We start from the raw sequence: 17,379 nt of genomic DNA, 5'->3' as shown, positions 1-17,379 counted from the left end.
AGATGCACATCACATGTGCAGAACCTATGTAAATGCAAAAATCCTTGGGGAGTTTTCTGGTGCATAATTTGTTTCTCCACTGTCATCTTGCCCTGGGCCCTCCCTACTACCCTCACCACCCAACAAATGCTGCCCAACCCTTACCCGCTCCTCTTTGGTGTAGAGTTGGAAACACTGGGATAAAGTGCAAGTTTGAGGCTGATGGTGACGCTCCCTTTGCAGCCGGACACTTTCTGCATCAGGGATATACTCATCTTCGGTATTTACAAACAAGCTGCGATCAGGGGAGAAAGAGCATGTATTAGAGAATGTCTTGGAAAACTGATACAAAATACAATTAACAGCTTCACAACGTGGCTGTAAATTCATAACCAAAAAGGTCAATATATAAGAAAGTAAAAGTGGCAATCCAACTTTTCTATGTTCCAAAATGTCGTGAGACGTTCTCTATCTATAATGTTATTTTCAAGAAATAACTTGGAATTGTTTTTTCTGGGATTGGGCACAAACTGTACTGATTAATCATCTATTCTTGTCCTCTGTAACAAAGGGCATGCATTTGGCATAACTTGCTAGAGTTAATGGGTCTGTAATAAAAAAAGTAATTTGACCTACGCAGTAGTTAATGAATATATAGCTTCGGTCTCATTAGCAGCAAACAAATGTTCTAAGGTTTTGGGATCCAGACGACAGAATGTGTAGGAGAGAAATAATAAATTACTTAAATAAAGGATCAGCAACACACTTGGATACTTAGCTAAAGAAAACAGAGGTTTGTGTTTCAGCTAATTTGAAAGATCAAAGGTATGCTATTATAGTGATAATTAAGACAATGACTCTACAAACACTAAGTAAAAAAAATACTTACAAATCTTTTGTCTCCTTGTCCCATTCTACCACTAATTTCACATGAGCAGTGCCACCTGGTCCACAAGATTTTAGTGCCCTATAGGATGGGGAAGGAAGTCACGTATTACTTTCTAAATAAATGATTTTAATTAAATATACATCCGATCTGAAATCTGAAATCATAGTGGGATTGCTGAAAATCTTCATCATCGTTCCCCATCAGAAAAGGTTTTTGACCATTATAAACTCTTAATAACTTGATTACAACTGGACTGAAAAATCCTTAAATTAAAATATTCAATATGGAAATAAAGATATTGGAATAAATTTAGTACCACACTATAAGGTTATCCACAATAACTCTTAGATGTTATGATCTTTCCAATTTTCGTCCAATATCTCACCAAATCAATAGAGACTGGACGGGACGATAGTCTCTCTGGGAACAAACTCTGCTCCTGCACCTCTCCACCTGCCCCCATAGGCCACGCTTGGTCCCTGGACCATGCCCACACCAACGTAAACTGTGCCTTCCTACAAGGCACCCCTCAAGTTTCACCTCACTTATTTCCCCTGAGCTCCTTGGCTCCTTCGCCATCTCCCGAGATACTCAGCATTAACAGTCAGTATTACCCATCAAATAGTTTTTAAGTTTTGCAATGTTTTGGATCATTATCTATTAACTCTAATCTCTAAAACCAAACAGTGAGTTGCTTTCAAACAGAACCATGTTGTATACTTTTTTGGAATCCTGAAATGCAGGGCACTACGATATTTGTTGAAAAAGTCATTATAATAAAAACAATAATGTGTTTTTATATGTATCCATATATGTATCGTGTGTCTATATACACATATCTTTATTACTTTATTAATAACAGAAGTATGTAAAAGCACAGAGATAGCAGAGGGGAGAAGATAATTCTAAGGGGGAGAGGAGGGACACTGTGAAGAGAGGCTCAAAAGGAATGAATTATCAACAGAGGAAACTACACGTGCAAAGGCACACGTAAAACCATATTGTGCGTTCAAACAACCCTCAGTACTTTGATGCTGCTGAATGTTTAATACAGTGGGGAGAAGAAAGAGGCCTGACAGAAGGGAAGCAGTCAGGGTTCAAACTGTGGAGAACTTCACATACTGTGGAAACTGGGCTTTATCTTTGAGGCCACGGGTTACCATTTAAGGATTTCAAGGAGGAAAGTGTTATGATTAGAATTCTACTTTGGACAACTTTTATCTTGGTGAATATGAAAGTGCAATTCATCTGCGGTCCTGAGACCAATCAATTTACTTTCCTAACATCAGTACTCTAGGCTTTCCCGATTCCAGAAAAGATCATAAAACATATCCTACTCAAATATGAATCAAAAGTAAAGTAAGTGTTTACTTTCTAAGTGAGCCTGGAGGACCCACCACACTTATGTGGAAATTACATCAGACATCACTAGAAATTACACACAAACATATATGAAAGTCTAGAAGGTGATTTTTTTTTTTTTTACCTTTCTACTGTTGGGTGGCACAGGGGCTGCTCCTCCTGGGGCAGCAAGTATGTTATTCCCACAACACTGACCACTCGCAAACTGAATGGACACACCTGCAACAAATGGCAAAGGCGAGTCAGGCTGAGTTTCTCTTCGAGGGCATGTGGTTCACTGGGGCATTTCCAAAACAGATTAGAGGGAGAGCAAACTGTTCTGCAAAATGCTTCTCTACAACATTCTGTGAGGCTGTTGAGCCACTCTAATACACTTTAAATATGATTGCCCCAAATGCAACTTACATACCAAATATGTTATGCAAGACAAGTAATATGTTATTTTAGCTGAACAATATAAGTTTTCCATGGATACCTTAACAAAGAAATCATAATTTTGAAAATATATAGTCTACAAAATCTCTCCAAGCCGATCATGTGCTAAACTTTATTAGACAAACATTATAAAGGAACACCTGGCAGTGCATGGAAAACCGTGCAGTGGCCAACTTCCTTCATAAAATGAGGAACAGTCCTCATTCTGGAAAACCTGAACACAGCAGATTTTACTACGCAGCTTCTCTCCAGAGCTCCCCAGCATTCCAGCTCAGTGTCTGGTCTTCCCTAAGGGCAAAGGTCTGAACTTCCAATCTCACCGTAATGACTTTCTTCACTGGGTACACACATGCTATGCTGGAGTACCAAAAGGCTTACACACCTGAATGCCAACTGTGGGCCTCAAGAAATACTTCATCTTCTCCAAGATTTCCCTCTGCAGAAGGTCCCATGCTATTGTCTTCTCTAAGTGCAGCACAAAAGGTAGTCCAAATCTAGCACACATAAATATTATAATCACCTTAAAAAGTATGAGAATTCCTTTAATACTGTAACTCCTTATTCATGATCTTTTTAAATGGAATCACAATACAATTAGTTTTAGGACAGTTCTCAAAATAAAACAAACAGGAAATTTAATACTCTCATAAGTGGATGAAACAGTCAGAAGGGAAACTGAGATTTCTAAATGAAATTTAACAACTCATACACCAAAATGGCTTCTAATAGAGTATGGTGCCTGGTAATAAGATGACAGGATTAGTGGAGATGGGGAGGAAAGCAGGTGGGAGTCGACACGAGTCTAGCAAGCAGCATGGGTCAAACGTATAAGGGGTTAGGTGCCAGAGGAAAAGACAGGGCTGGAAGGTCTAGCAGCGAGGCAGCCACATCCAGGTGGCCTGACAACAAGGAAGGCACTGGCAAGCGAGTGACACTAAAAGTCAGCTCCTAGCCTAGGGCAGAAGTCACGTGGCCCCTGCCAGGTTTCCTATCCAGTGCTGAGCTCACAGGTGTTAGGGAATCAGAGGCAGAACCATGGTTCTCAGCAGTGGCTGCAGGCTGAAATCAGCGAGGGAACTTTAAAGCACAATGATTCCCCTGAGATTCTGCTGCAATCCCTCTGGTCTGCGGCTGGAGCATTAAGGCTGTTTGAGGAGCTCCCCAGGTGATTCTAATATGCAGCCAACGTGGAGGAGCACTGGCCTAGCCTTAACTCTCACCCAAGCCCCGGCCATTCAGACCTGCATGCTGTGCTCTGAACGCGTCCGACTCACATCGCCAACGTACAGCCAATTCCCTCAGTCTGGACTACCCTTCTCACTCTTCTTTTAAGCTATTTCCTACTCATCCGCAGAAGGAGCCACTGGCGCCCTGTTGATCTGTTCCCTGAGCTCTGCTGCACTACAAATACTGCCTGCTTATTCTGCTGCCTCCACCAACAGACCGTGTTACCTGACAGCAGGAACTGTGACCGACTTATCTTCCTAGCCCAAACAGCCATACCTAGAGAACAGTAGATGCTGAATGAATGAATGAACAAGTGAATAAACAAACAGATAAACCCTGACTCAGGCCAAAGCAGGGGTGCTAAGGTCACCAAGAAACCCGCTCCTAACAGGTACCAGTTTACTCACAGTAGTACTCAAGAGTGAGCCTACCTTCCTAAAGACAACTGTGACGCGAAATAAGTTACAAGCACGATGTGGAAATCAGTAGCCATATTTTTCACATGACAATGCCCTCACTTTTAAGAGACTAGCATCATGAAAGGGATTTCATAATTTCTTTGTTTTATATAAATACGATGAGCTGCCTTTTCTTCTGTCCCTTAAACATGCCAAGCTCCTTCTAATCTCAGCAACTTTTTTTCTTTTTAATTTTCATTGGAGTATAGTTGATTTACAATGTTGTGTTAGTTTCAGGTGTACAGTAAAGTGAATCAGTTATACATATACCCACTCTTTTTTAGATTCTTTTCCCACATAGGGGATTACAGAGTACTGAGTAGAATTCCCTGTGCTATACAAGTAGGTCCTCATTAGTTATCTATTTTATATATAGTAGTATGTATATGTCAATCCCAATCTCCCAATTTATCCCTTGCCCCCTTTCCCCCGGTAATATCCAGAGAAAACCATAATCCGAAAAGATACCTGCACCCCAATGTTCACAGCAGCACTATTTACAGGAATCAAGACGTGGAAGCACCCTAAACGTCCATCAGCAGAGGACTGGATAAAGATGTGGTACATATATACAACAGAATATTACTCAGCCATAATCTCAGCATCTTTGTACTCGATGTCCCCTCTTCACGGGATCCCTTCCCAAGAGGCTCACACAGTTCGCACCTTCCCACTCGGCTCAGCCCAGCTGCTGCGTCCTCAGGGAGGCCCCCCTCGCCTCCCTCTCTAATACAGTTTTGCTAGAGACCCCACCAGCACGTTCTATCACACCTGCATGTTTTAACATCTTCAAAGTGACAACGACTGTCTGAAGTTAAATGTGTTTACTTGTCTTTAGTGGCTCTGTCCTAACTAGGATGCAAGCTCCATGAGAACACACAGATCCTGCTGTATCCCTAGTGTTCAGAATAGTGGCCAACACACTGTAAACACTAAAGTAGCTGCTAATGAACATCTTAAATATACAAATCAACACATTTTGCTTTTACATTATTTACCATTCTTAAATAGGAAACTTATTTCAAAGCAACATTTTAAAAAGTTAATATAAATGCTACTCTGACAAATATTAGAAACACAGTATCCTTCCTCCCTGAGACACATCCATATCTCGTTATTACTCAAGTTACATTACTATATCTCGTTATTACTCAAGTTACATTACTATTGTGATAAAGTTACTTTAAAAGTAACTCCCATACAGAAACTAACATAACATTGTAAAGCAAGTATACTCCAATAAAGATGTTTAGAAAAAAAAAAAAGAAAAGTAACTCCCATAAATTCTTACAGAAGGAAACAGATTTGAGAGAGATTTCGAACTCCCAAATGTCTGACTACATGCAGCTGAATGAATACTGGTGCCATTTGCCAAGCCAGGAAATACTGGAGGGTCAGGTTTATAGGGAAACACAATGAGTTCAGTTTGGAACACAAGACTGAGGTGCACGTGCCATCCAAGTAGATTTGTTAAGAATTAATAGAAGAAAAAATGCTATAAAGAACGTAGCTGGATATAGGTCTATAGGTCTAGATACCCAGGAGGATCTTGAGCTGAAAATATACAAGAGAAATGTGCCTTTAAAAACTACATGAGGGCTTCCCTGGTGGCGCAGTGGTTGAGAGTCCGCCTGCCGATGCAGGGGACACGGGTTCGTGCCCCGGTCTGGAAAGATCCCACGTGCCGCGGAGCGGCTGGGCCCATGAGCCGTGGCCACCGAGCCTGCGCGTCCGGAGCCTGTGCTCCGCAACGGGAGAGGCCACAACAGTGAGAGGCCCACGTACCGCAAAAAAAAAAAAGAAAAAAAAAACTACATGAGCTTGGGAGCCATTCTAACTCAGATCTTATCATCCTAATTTTATCTTCTCCCCCTCCCAACCCCTCAAATCAGGTCAATTTACACACATGCTCTTTCTAAATATCAGAATCAATAATTAACTACTAAAAGTAAGGATTTTTTTTATCCCTACTTTTAAAAACATTTGAAAATATTAGACTTTTAAAGTCTCAATATTTATTGGAAAATAAGTTGGTCTTCACCTTTTCCCTTGCTGCCCAGTGCAGGCTCGGTTACACACTAACAGAACAATCTTGTCGCTTCCTGCTGTCGTGGGGGTTAAGTCCGCTCTCCCCTGCTTTGCTGCTGCTTGTGTAGAAGAAGACAGTCTATAATGATCCAAGCCAAATTTCAAGTGGTTTAGGTTGTTGTTTAAGTGGATTCCTAAAACAAAATGAAAACTTACTTTATGTCTTCAAAATTTTTTATTCTTTCATTACAAAAAATTTACCCATTAGAGAAATTAAGAAGTTGTCATTATGTTATTTAAGCTGCAATTGAAAAAAGGAACAAATGACGTACTTTGAGATTACTCATCTAGTCATAAGAAAATATTTTGCATCCATCATTTCATTTAAACTCGCCTTACCTACCACCTACTACCTTAAAAACTGAAAATTAAAACTCTTCACTTCAATGAATATTAGTTTTAGAATGGCAAGTTTGCAGAGATGACCCACCGAGACAAACTTAAAGTGAGACCATACAAGCAGCAAGCAAATAAAAAAATTTTAATAAAAAATAAAGACTAGTACATGTAGAATGATCTTCAATATTCCAACAGCAGCTTCTTTTCCCCACTTTAGACCCAGACTTATAAGAAACTCACAGCCATTACAGAACTTTAATACAATCAACTAGCCTGGATTGACCTACAATAAAGTGAACAAAAATATATGTTTGACAGGCACAGTGCTGGTTGCTAAAAACCAGGTCTTCAGACATGCTCCAAAGCAGAGCTATCTGTCAATCAGAGGTACTTAGCATTAGCAATTCAGCACCTAGCACAAGGTCCCGCACTTAGTAGGAACTCAATAAATGCTTGACTAAATAATTGCTCATTTCTTTAATCCTTTGGAAGTATAGCCTAAGGAAATGATACCCCAAACTGGAGAACAGAAGAAGCCCTCCACCACTACCACACCAAAGAAATAATAACAATATCACCAAAAGGAGAATAAAATAAAAGGTGGTTTACACAAAAGTATCCATAGCAAAACTCCAGCAATAACCTAAATATCCAGCAAGAGATTTGTTGAACCTATTAACATACAGAGTTAATACTCAAATAAATTCCAGATTAATTAGAGTTTAGAAACGAGAACACAGAAACTAGAAATAAGGAAGAACTGAATCTTCACCAAGCTATTAGAGGGAAGAAAACTTTTTAAGCTTAAATACCATAGAGAAATCACAAAAGAGCAGATTTCACTTCACAACCACCTTAAACTTTGGTATGAGAAAAATAAATAGAAGTCTGAATCTGAGACAATTAACAGGCTCATTTCCCAGGTTCTTGGCAGAAGTAAGGCTGGGAAGACCAGTTCTGCTAAAAGTGATCAGGATTGCCAATGAGATGAGAGGATACCACTCAACTGCTCAGAAATCAAGCTCCGCATTCAAAGTCCAGGCCCATCACTACCAACTGTGTGACCTGGGCCTGTGACCTAACCTCTCTAAGTCTCAGCTCCCTCACCGGTGAACTGGGGAAGACAGTAGCCTCATATGCACCAACAAAATATTGATGAGGCCTTTGTAAAGAACAGAGGCTTACGCATATTCACTAGCCGTATATTCTTCCAACAAAGGTGCTCTCTGGCTAGACTATATAAGCTTGGACCTCACCAAATTCATTTATAAATAGAAACTCAGTGTTAACCGTAAGCAGTTGGGGTATGAAGGGGGATTGGGGGAAATTTTCAGTTAAACAAACGTTAACTGGGCTCTTGCTGTGTATTACGAAGTACACTAAACTGCTAGGTACAGAAAGATAAAGCAAAGTGTAGTCCCAACTGCAGAGAATTTCACAGTTTGGTAGGAAGGATAGAGAACAGAGCATTTCCATACAACGTGCTAGTGTCAGAGATTAGCAGAAGCTACACTGGAACACAGGAGAGCAGAAGTCAGTCAGCCAGTCTGGGGTGGGGAAAGTGAGGAAAGGTTTTCTGGACAAGGTGATGATTGGCTATTTTTTACTATAATGCAACTAAAATTAGAAAACAATTTAAACAAACAAAAGCACATGCCTGAAAACACAACAACTAGAAAATAAACAAAAAAGCTCCCAAGTCAAAGAATGACAACTGAAATAAGACTCAAAAAAATAATAATGTAAATATGAGTAGACCAGAGAAAACTGAATCCTAAGCTGGCAGTGCAGAAAGCCGACCAACCCAAAATACAGAATTACCAAAGGTTCAGAGACTAGAGGCACCAGAGACCTCTAGAAGTAGAGGTGAAGGAAAAGAGGAACTAAAATAAGAACTTTCAACAGGGGTGCCAAGGCCATTCAATGAGGAAAAAATAATCTCTTCAGCAATGGCGCTGGGACTACTGGATATTCACATGCAAAAGAATGGAGCTGAACTCCTACTTCACACCACACACGAAGATTAACTACTTCACACCACACACAAAGATTAACTCAAAATGAATCAAAGACCCAAATGTAAGAGCTAAATTAACTCAAAATGAATCAAAGACCCAAACGTGAGAGCTAAAACTATAAAACTCTTAGAAGAAAACACAGGTAAACCTCATGGCCTTGGATTTGGTGGTGGATTCTTGGATATGACTTCATAAAATTAAGAACTTCTGTGCATCAAAAAACACTACCAAGGAAGTAAAAAGATAGCCCACAGAATGAGAGAAAATATTTGCAAGTCATATATCTGATACAGGTCTAGTATCCAGCAGATATAAAGAACTCTTACAACTCAAAAACAGAAAGACAAGCAACACAATTTTGAAGTAGGTAAAGGACTTGAATAGACATTTCTCTAAAGAAGATACACAAATGGCCAAAAACCACATGAAAAGATGATCAACATGATCTGTCATTAGGAAAATGCAAATAAAAATCACAACGACATACCACTTCGCACCCACTAGGATGGCTATAATCAAAAAGACAGAAAATAACAAACATTGGCAAGAATGTGGAGAAATTATAACCCTCATATATTGTTGGTGGGAATGAAAAATGATGCAGTTGCTATGGAAAACAGTCTGGCAACTCCTCAGAAAGTTAAACATAGAATTACCATATGACCCAGTACTTCCACTCCTAGGTACATACCTACAAAGGAACTGAAAATAGGTATTCAAACAAATACTTGTACGTGAATGGTCATAGCAGCAGTATTAGTCCGTGAGGGCAAATTTGAGAGAGATTTCAAAACTGGGGCAGTAGAATCAATAGGATTTGTGACCTAATGAATGTGGAAAGTGAGGATGGAGGCATTAATGTCATTCAGGTGTCTTATCTGGATGATGGGCCACTGGTGGTTCCCTTCATCAAGACAAAATAAAAAAGGAAGAAGTCTGGAAAAGAGGATGATGAGTTCCCATCAGAATCCACTATATCTGAAGTTTTGTGGAACCTCCAAACGGAAGTACCTGGCAAACAACTAAAAAAAAAAAAACAGATCTGGCACTCAGTAGAAGAGTCTGCGCTCAGGACAAAGGTCTGGGGGTCAACAGATGGGTGGCACTTGAAATCACGAGTATGGCTAAGACTGCCCAGACAAGATCATGAGGGATCAAGCCAGAGGACAGAATCCAGAGGACTTCTATACTTAGGGGGCCCTAAAAGAAGACTAAGAACAGGCCGTCAAAGATGTGGCAAGAAAATCAAGAGAATGGAGTCCCAAGAGTCAAGAGAAGAGAGCTACGAAGGAGAGAGTGATCAATTGTATCAAAGTTGAAGAATGACAAAGTAAGCCAAAGAACTAATAACTGTCCATTGTATTTTCCAATGAATGATAAGAGAGATGAAAAGAAGGGGTGCATTTTTAATGAGGAAGAAGAACCATCACAACATGATGATCAACCAGATGCGAGTAACAAAGAGATGGTCTACAGAATTCGAAGTTAAGGAGGAAAAAATCAAAGCAACGCAAATGAGATATACGAGTGTCACTGGCAAAACTCACTAACTGAACGAAGTGAACAAGGGAGAGAAAGGACCCTGGTAACAAACAAGATTTCAAGTGACCTGAAGGATACCACTTGGGTGCCACCTCAGAAACAGGTACACAAAAGGCGGAGTGAGTGTGGGGAAAAGTCTTCACTACACTACAAAACTTACCCCAGAGGTCAGACGCCACCCACATCACCAAATCTAATTTCTTCTTTCTCAGTCGTCACCTTTTTCATTCTCCCTGTAGCATTTTATATACTTGACATCTTACTCCATCTTGAAAAGGTTTGGCTTGTGGCCATGATTATGTTCTCATTTAGGAAAACCAAAACTAAAGCCACTGGCATGAAGAGCAGAAGAAAGTGAGCTACAGAAGACAGAGACCTCCTAGCAAAGAAAAATGAATCAGTAAAAAAAACATCATCAGCACTAGCAGGTAAACCTGTGGCTGATTCAGGATGGAAGAGAAAGAGATGACTGGTGACACTATATTGAGTGATATAAAGAAGAAATCGGGGATGACACCAAGGTTTTTAGTTTCGGACTTCGGTGCATAACGATATCGGGAATTGAGGAAGAGACTGGGGACTGCAGAGCTTTGAACATGTTGAGTTTGAGGTACCTACAGGATCTCAAGTGAGGTTAGGTCTGGTGCTCAGGAAAGAGATCTGAGCTGGAAAGTTAAATCAGAGCACATACACCTATCACATGAGCATAGAGGAAATAGGGAACATTTAATGAGAAAAGGAGGCAGCTGGGGCAGAATCTTACAGAAGGGACAAGTCACAGAAAAGAAGCCCAAGAAGAAGATAAGAGGTAGCAGCCAGAAGAGAGTAGCATCACACAAGCTGACGGAGAAGAAACCTCCAAGGAGATGGAAACGACATAAACCACCTCAGAAAAGTCAAGTAAGACAAGCACAGAGACGGGTCCTTTGGAATTGCAAATTAAGAGATTGATTGCCTGTGCAATTTCAGTGACACTGATCAGAGAAGGCTAAAGGAGAAGAAAAGGTACTGACACTGAATGGTTACAAGAAGATCACTCTTCATATTCAAGAAGCTTGGTTATAAAAGGCAGGAAGAAAGATGCCGTAACTCTCTGGAGGGGGCACCTACAGGACAGAGGGACTTAGTGCTGAGGGAAGAAGCTAACAGAAAGGAGATACTCGAAGAAAGAGGATTCTTCAGTAAGGGGAGAAGGAAGGATTCAGAAAAGAGGTAGAGGAACTATCTTAAACAGGAGGTAAGAGAGAAGAGAAGGAGGTAAGGATAGTTAGGGATTCAGAGAAGTTATACCCAGGAAGGCAGGGAACCTTTGTTTGTTTTGTGGAAGAAGCAGAGGCCAATTGCCAAGAGGAAGTTTTAGGTACAGCAAGGGTAAAGACAAATCTCATGGCATATAGTTGGGGCACACAAAATGCTAGAAGCATAACAAGCTTCTGTTCAGGACCCTCTCCCTTATTTACTCCCAACAGGGAGGGAGAGGCAGTTCTCAGTATATGTATCCTAAGAAACAAATTAGCTGAAATCAAATGCTTCTTTTTGTGTCAAAGCAGATATTTTATGCACGGTGGCCACCAAATTCAGGGTGGAGACAACATTCAGTTCTTTATCAGGATTGCATTAAATCTGATTCATGCTTCCTGCCACTATCACTTCAACTCATCCAGCATTTATCCTCCAATCACTCTGTAAAAGGTGCTGTGCTGAAGCTGCTCAACAAGATTTTTGTTGGGCATGACTAAACAAGCAACAGGACTTCCACAATCCTCTGTAACTACGGCCAAAACTGCTCTGGGTCAACCCCGCCCTAAATCACTATATCTCAAACTAAATGAAATTTTAAAGGAAACCTCACTGAACATACACAACACAAAGGTTCCTTTTTCCCTTCACAATGGTGACTTCTTCCCACTGCAGAGACCCAAGGGACTATTTATTTTACTTCTTCCTCAGAGAAACCATAACACAGAATAACCTAGTAACCATCCTTTAGCGTGTGTTACAGAAGGAAGAAACATAGTAGGAGTCAAGAAACCTGGCCTCGGTCTTCCCTGGTGGCGCAGTGGTTGGGAGTCTGCCTGCCGATGCAGGGGACGCAGGTTCATGCCCCGGTCCGGGAAGATCCCACATGCCGCGGAGCGGCTGGGCCCGTGAGCCATGGCCGCTGGGCCTGCGCGTCCGGAGACTGTGCTCCACAACGGGAGAGGCCACAACAGTGAGAGGCCCGCGTAACGAAGAAAAAAAAGAAACCTGGGCTCAAGCATGGCTCTGCCACACACGGATGGTTATCTTAGGTAACTCACCAAACCTGATTCCTGGTCATACAATGAAGCAGTTGAGCTGGACCACCACAGAGACCCTGGCATCCCATATCTTCACCCAAGCTCTGCCCCTGGAGTCCCAGCAAGTGATTTGGTTTTTCTTTTGGGCCACATCTGACACTGCTTTGGTTTGTCTTTTATGACTTTTTCTTCCTAATAAATCTTGGTTTATTTAATGTCCTAAAATTAATACTTCCGTATTTTTGCGGTTTTTTTAAAAGTTGATTATCACTAGAATATGTCATCTGTAAATATAAGCATTGCTACAATCTGAGAAACCATTTAAAATTAAATTTGACACTTCTATGAAAAATAGAGAAGAACCTTCTTAAAATTAACCTTACACATCTGTGTCTATTTTATAGAATTTGGGTATGATTCTGGTTTGTAAAAACATTCAACTGAATCTGTTGCTTTAAATTCTTTACATCCTATTACAAATAAATGTAACCGTCATTCTATTTTCCATTCAGGATGATCCCTAACATCTAGTTACTAAAAAGTAAAAGTCAAACACATTTGTAGGGCCTTCAAGCCTCATAAAATTTCTTTTTACCCTTCAAATAAAACCTTAAGGACTAGAACTACAGAGAACTTTTTTTTTCCCTTAAAGGGGAAAAAAAATGAGTTGGAAGCATGGTCCAGAAAAGGAAAAGAATGAAGTCTATCCAACTGGAGCTATAAAACTAGACATGAGGTTCTTTCTTTCCACAGAGCCCTAGTACAGAAGCAGCAGAATCCTGGGCTCCAGCAAAAAGACAGTAATTGGTTCAAGACATCCTTTACCTGACTCCAAGAAGATGACAAAGTAATGGCTATTGGTGATTGCCTCCCATGGGGAATGGACATGGCAGTATCGGTCGGACATGACTGATCAGGAGTTGGCTTACTCTTTTGGGGAAAAGGTGGCTTGCCAAAACTCATCAAACCAAATCATCACTCACTTTCCTTGATTCTATGCCAGAAGGAACGTAGAATTTATTTTCAGTGATTCTGGGAAAGAACAGAAGAACTTGGGAGGACAATATATTTACATCTTAAGAGAAAGATGAAGTGTAAATAAAAAAAAAAAAAAACAGCTGGGTTCATAGATGGTATCTAAAAGTGAAACTTGGTTTCTGGACTGTGCTGGAAAGAACAGAATGATAAGCACTTGTCTTGAGAAAAGCTTCATCTCTTGTATTTGACTTTCTGGACACCTAAGTTGATGAAGAATAATTAACTAAAAACATCGTGGATGAAATTGGTACAAATGGATGAACACTGTAAAACCAGATATGACCCATAAAACACAGTGATAAAGTGTCCATACAACAGAATTCCATGCCAGGGTACAGAACACAGCCACACTCAACGGGGCTCTCTGTGACCTTCATTCAGCCTTTCCTCCTTTTATTGTCACCTCTGGTGGGGAGGTCTGTTCACATAATAGTACATATGAGGCAGAGACGCCCTCAGTACTAGCCAGCTGTGGCAACTATGGGCCCTTGAAAGAGACCGTAAGGCTTCCAGACTTTCACACACTTTCCCTATGCCTGGAATGCCCTCCACTCCCATCTCCCAAATGCACTGCCCCCTCCTCCTTCCTCAGCAAGATGGAGCTGGGACCCTGGTGGGAGAGGAGAAAGACAGAAAAGGAAGGAAGCAATGGGAAAGGAGTTTCCTTCCAGGATGGAAAGACAACTCGGGAAAAATAGTAGAGAACACCACACACAACCTGTTCATGTGTTCATGTCTGGCCACAGGGAAAAGTGAGTTATTCTGATACAGAGCTCCTTGATCCTTCCAGACAGAGAACTGAACAAAGGTTACCTCAAGTACAGGTGTCCCTTATATCCAAGTTCTCAAGATCCAAACTCGGGAACTAAAACAGATTTGGACAACAACGGATACTTGCAGTTATAAGATTCGTTTTCAGTATTAAACAAACTCATATATACCACAAAGACTTGGTGGCAGGGACTCACCACTGAAATAAAATATAGGAAAGGGTATATTCTTTTATAAAAGAAAAAACTGTAAAAAAAAAAAAAAAAGGATTGAAAAATGGCTACTGCATTTCAAGAAATTATAGCTGAGGGTGGAAGTATGGTCAAGAGCATTAGAGCCAGAATAAAAGGAAGAAATATAAAAAGAAATATACAAGTGGTTCAGCCAGATGAACAATGAGCAAAGATTTCTCAACAGATCATAAAGCTGTATCGGCAGAAAATATAGCAGCAAGAGAAGACCTTTAAGTATTTAAACAGTGGTTGGAAGTTTCTGCTAGAAATGCAACAGAAACAGAAAGACTGGATTCTGAATACCTTGGTTTAAGTCTACCCTTTACTTAAGGTGTAGTCTTTATGAGCTTCCGCTATCTTTTCTGCAAAATGGGATTGATAATACTTCTCTAAATTTATCAGTGAGGCTTTAATGAGATCATAAAAGCATTTTAAACTCTAAACACCTGCCATGATGTAAGTTTCAAAAGTCAAGTAAAAAGCAAGGAATTCCCCTATTGTATAGTATAATCCTGGAAAACACCAAAGAAAAAGAGAAGAAAGTATCCAAAGCATTGGCTCTTGACCCTTGGCTGCACATTAGAGTCACCTGGGGGAAAAAAAATTTTTTTTTTAAATAAAAACCATGCAGGGCAGCAGCCCAGAGATGCTGATTTAATTAGGTCTATGGTGGGACCTGATCATCACTAGTTTTTTGTCAAATGTGATTTTCTTTTTTCACAATTCTATTTCTAATGTGAAGCTGCGACTGAGAAAGGGCATGCTACACCGGAAAAACTCTGAAGTTTCAGCTCCAAAAGCATTAAAACTTATGGGAGCCTCTTTTGTCGTAACTGTATTATATCAGTTATTACAGTTCATTCAAATCACCAGAATATATAATCTCATATCTGTCTCCACCACTAGACAGTGATCAGGAATGTCTTACTCAATATCATTTCTCCCAAGCTTAGTGAATAAAATACTTGACACAAAGGATAACAATAAGTTAATATTTGAGTGCCTGTAATGTATCAGGCTTTATACTAATTGTTTATAGGTGTTATTTCCTATAAAATGAATCCCCAGAAATTCCCTAGGCTGTTAAGTATTAACATCACTATTTACAGATAAAAAACCTTGGGCTCAGTAAAGTGAAGTAACTTGTCCATAGTTACCTCTATTCTTCAACCTCACCTGATTAAAACGGCCTTAAAATATTTTTGCCCATAATCATTTTGTTCAATAAATGATTTTTCCCTTCGAGAACTCAGGATCATGTAGGGCTTGAGGTTCTTCATTCTGAACGCCATTCTCAATGCAGACACAAAACATGTGTTGGAGACTGAACTACAGCTGCACCAAGCCTGAGGCTTCTGGGAGTTTATTTGCTTTTAAATAAATTCTTGTTAATCAGTTTTGTTATAATTTGCATTTTTTCCTATGACTGAAACATGGCCCAGAAAGAAAAATGCAGTTTATCTAATTGAAATGTTATTATTCGAGAAATAAGGAGGAATTCAGACTATGTCAGAAAATCAAGGTGCAGCATGTGAAGAACTATAACCTGCCTGAGTGTCCCAGGATGCTAGAGAAAGGAAACCAGAGAGTCGACCACCCTCCCTCGGAGAGCTGCATCTGTCTCTCACCAACAAATGTAAAGGGGAGTGTTCACCTTACAATGGTCAAGCTGTCCTGCTGGTGGAGATGATTCTGATGCCGTCTGTCCCTCCCAGAGCACTCTAACAGGCCAAGCTCCAAAGTCAGCTTGGGTCACCAAAATGTGTTTATGTATACAATCAAGTAACTCAAGAGTGTCTTCTTTTTAGTCTCCTTGACATTTTCCTACACAATCTAAGATTCTTCCCAACTATAGTAAAATAATGCTTTTTAAAAGCTTTATTTTTAAAAAAACGGGGAATTTTGGCTAACTACCAACACAATCAAAAAAGCAAACACCCAGCCCTGATGTGACTAAAAGGTCATCATACAGGAAGCGTAATAACCTTCAGCAGTTAAAACTCAAAACAGAAAGACTGGAGAAGCCACATCTAAATAGCTCAGAAATTACTATATGTTCCTACCATGGGACATTACAAACGTTTGAGAGTTTTAGAAAAGTCAAAGAAATAAATACGTAATAAAATTAAGTGGAAAGAAGATAACAAAACTACATATGAACTTGATTTCAAACTTTTAAAAAACATTTTAAAAGACCTTTTTGTTTTTTATCCTTGTAAATATACACCAAAATATTAACAGTCATTATCTTAAAGTGGCATATTTTGGGTGAGTTTTCTTTTCCTTCTTTACACATTTCAGTATTTTCCACGTTTTCTAAAATGAATTTGTTGATAATGATAACCAAGTGGTACGTAAGGGCGATCTTATGATAGCATACCCTAGTATTTCTGACCAAGGAACCCAAATCTTATGCAAAGAAAACAGGGCTGACAAAAAAAACAAATAAAAACAGACCTTATTTCTAGCTGAAGTTTTGGCCCCAAATCCCTGAGTCAGGATGCACTATGCTAAGAATTTTTTTCTCTGCTAGACAGACGTAGGGAGCCTTAAATCAAAGTTTTCTGCCTATATTAATCCTAAACCCAAAGCCCAAATCAATCTTTGGATCTTACCAACTGGGGGAAAAAGCAGCCAGCGTCAAAGAAAAATTAGGGAAAGAGAAAGAAAAGAAGAATTTATGCCTATAGCCACCCATTAGGGGCCTTTTTAAAAGGCTTC

At 39.9% G+C, this 17,379-nt stretch overlaps 1 protein-coding gene across 1 annotated transcript in view; it reads right to left on the bottom strand.

The window, feature by feature from the left end:
- Positions 1-17,379, bottom strand: part of USP31 (ubiquitin specific peptidase 31) — a 62,196-nt gene that overhangs the window by 20,206 nt on the left and 24,611 nt on the right. The window contains exons 3-7 of the mRNA XM_024744348.1: positions 6,392-6,572; positions 3,048-3,159; positions 2,355-2,449; positions 869-946; positions 145-274 (exon numbers count right to left, since the gene is read on the bottom strand). Coding sequence (XP_024600116.1) covers positions 145-274; positions 869-946; positions 2,355-2,449; positions 3,048-3,159; positions 6,392-6,572 — 596 coding nt within the window. The remainder of the gene's footprint in view (positions 1-144; positions 275-868; positions 947-2,354; positions 2,450-3,047; positions 3,160-6,391; positions 6,573-17,379) is intronic.

This window comes from Neophocaena asiaeorientalis, unplaced genomic scaffold (genome assembly GCF_003031525.2).
Source record: "Neophocaena asiaeorientalis asiaeorientalis breed wild unplaced genomic scaffold, Neophocaena_asiaeorientalis_V1.1 scaffold91, whole genome shotgun sequence".
NCBI lineage: Eukaryota > Metazoa > Chordata > Mammalia > Artiodactyla > Phocoenidae > Neophocaena > Neophocaena asiaeorientalis.
This window is presented reverse-complemented; position numbering and strand designations above follow the sequence as displayed.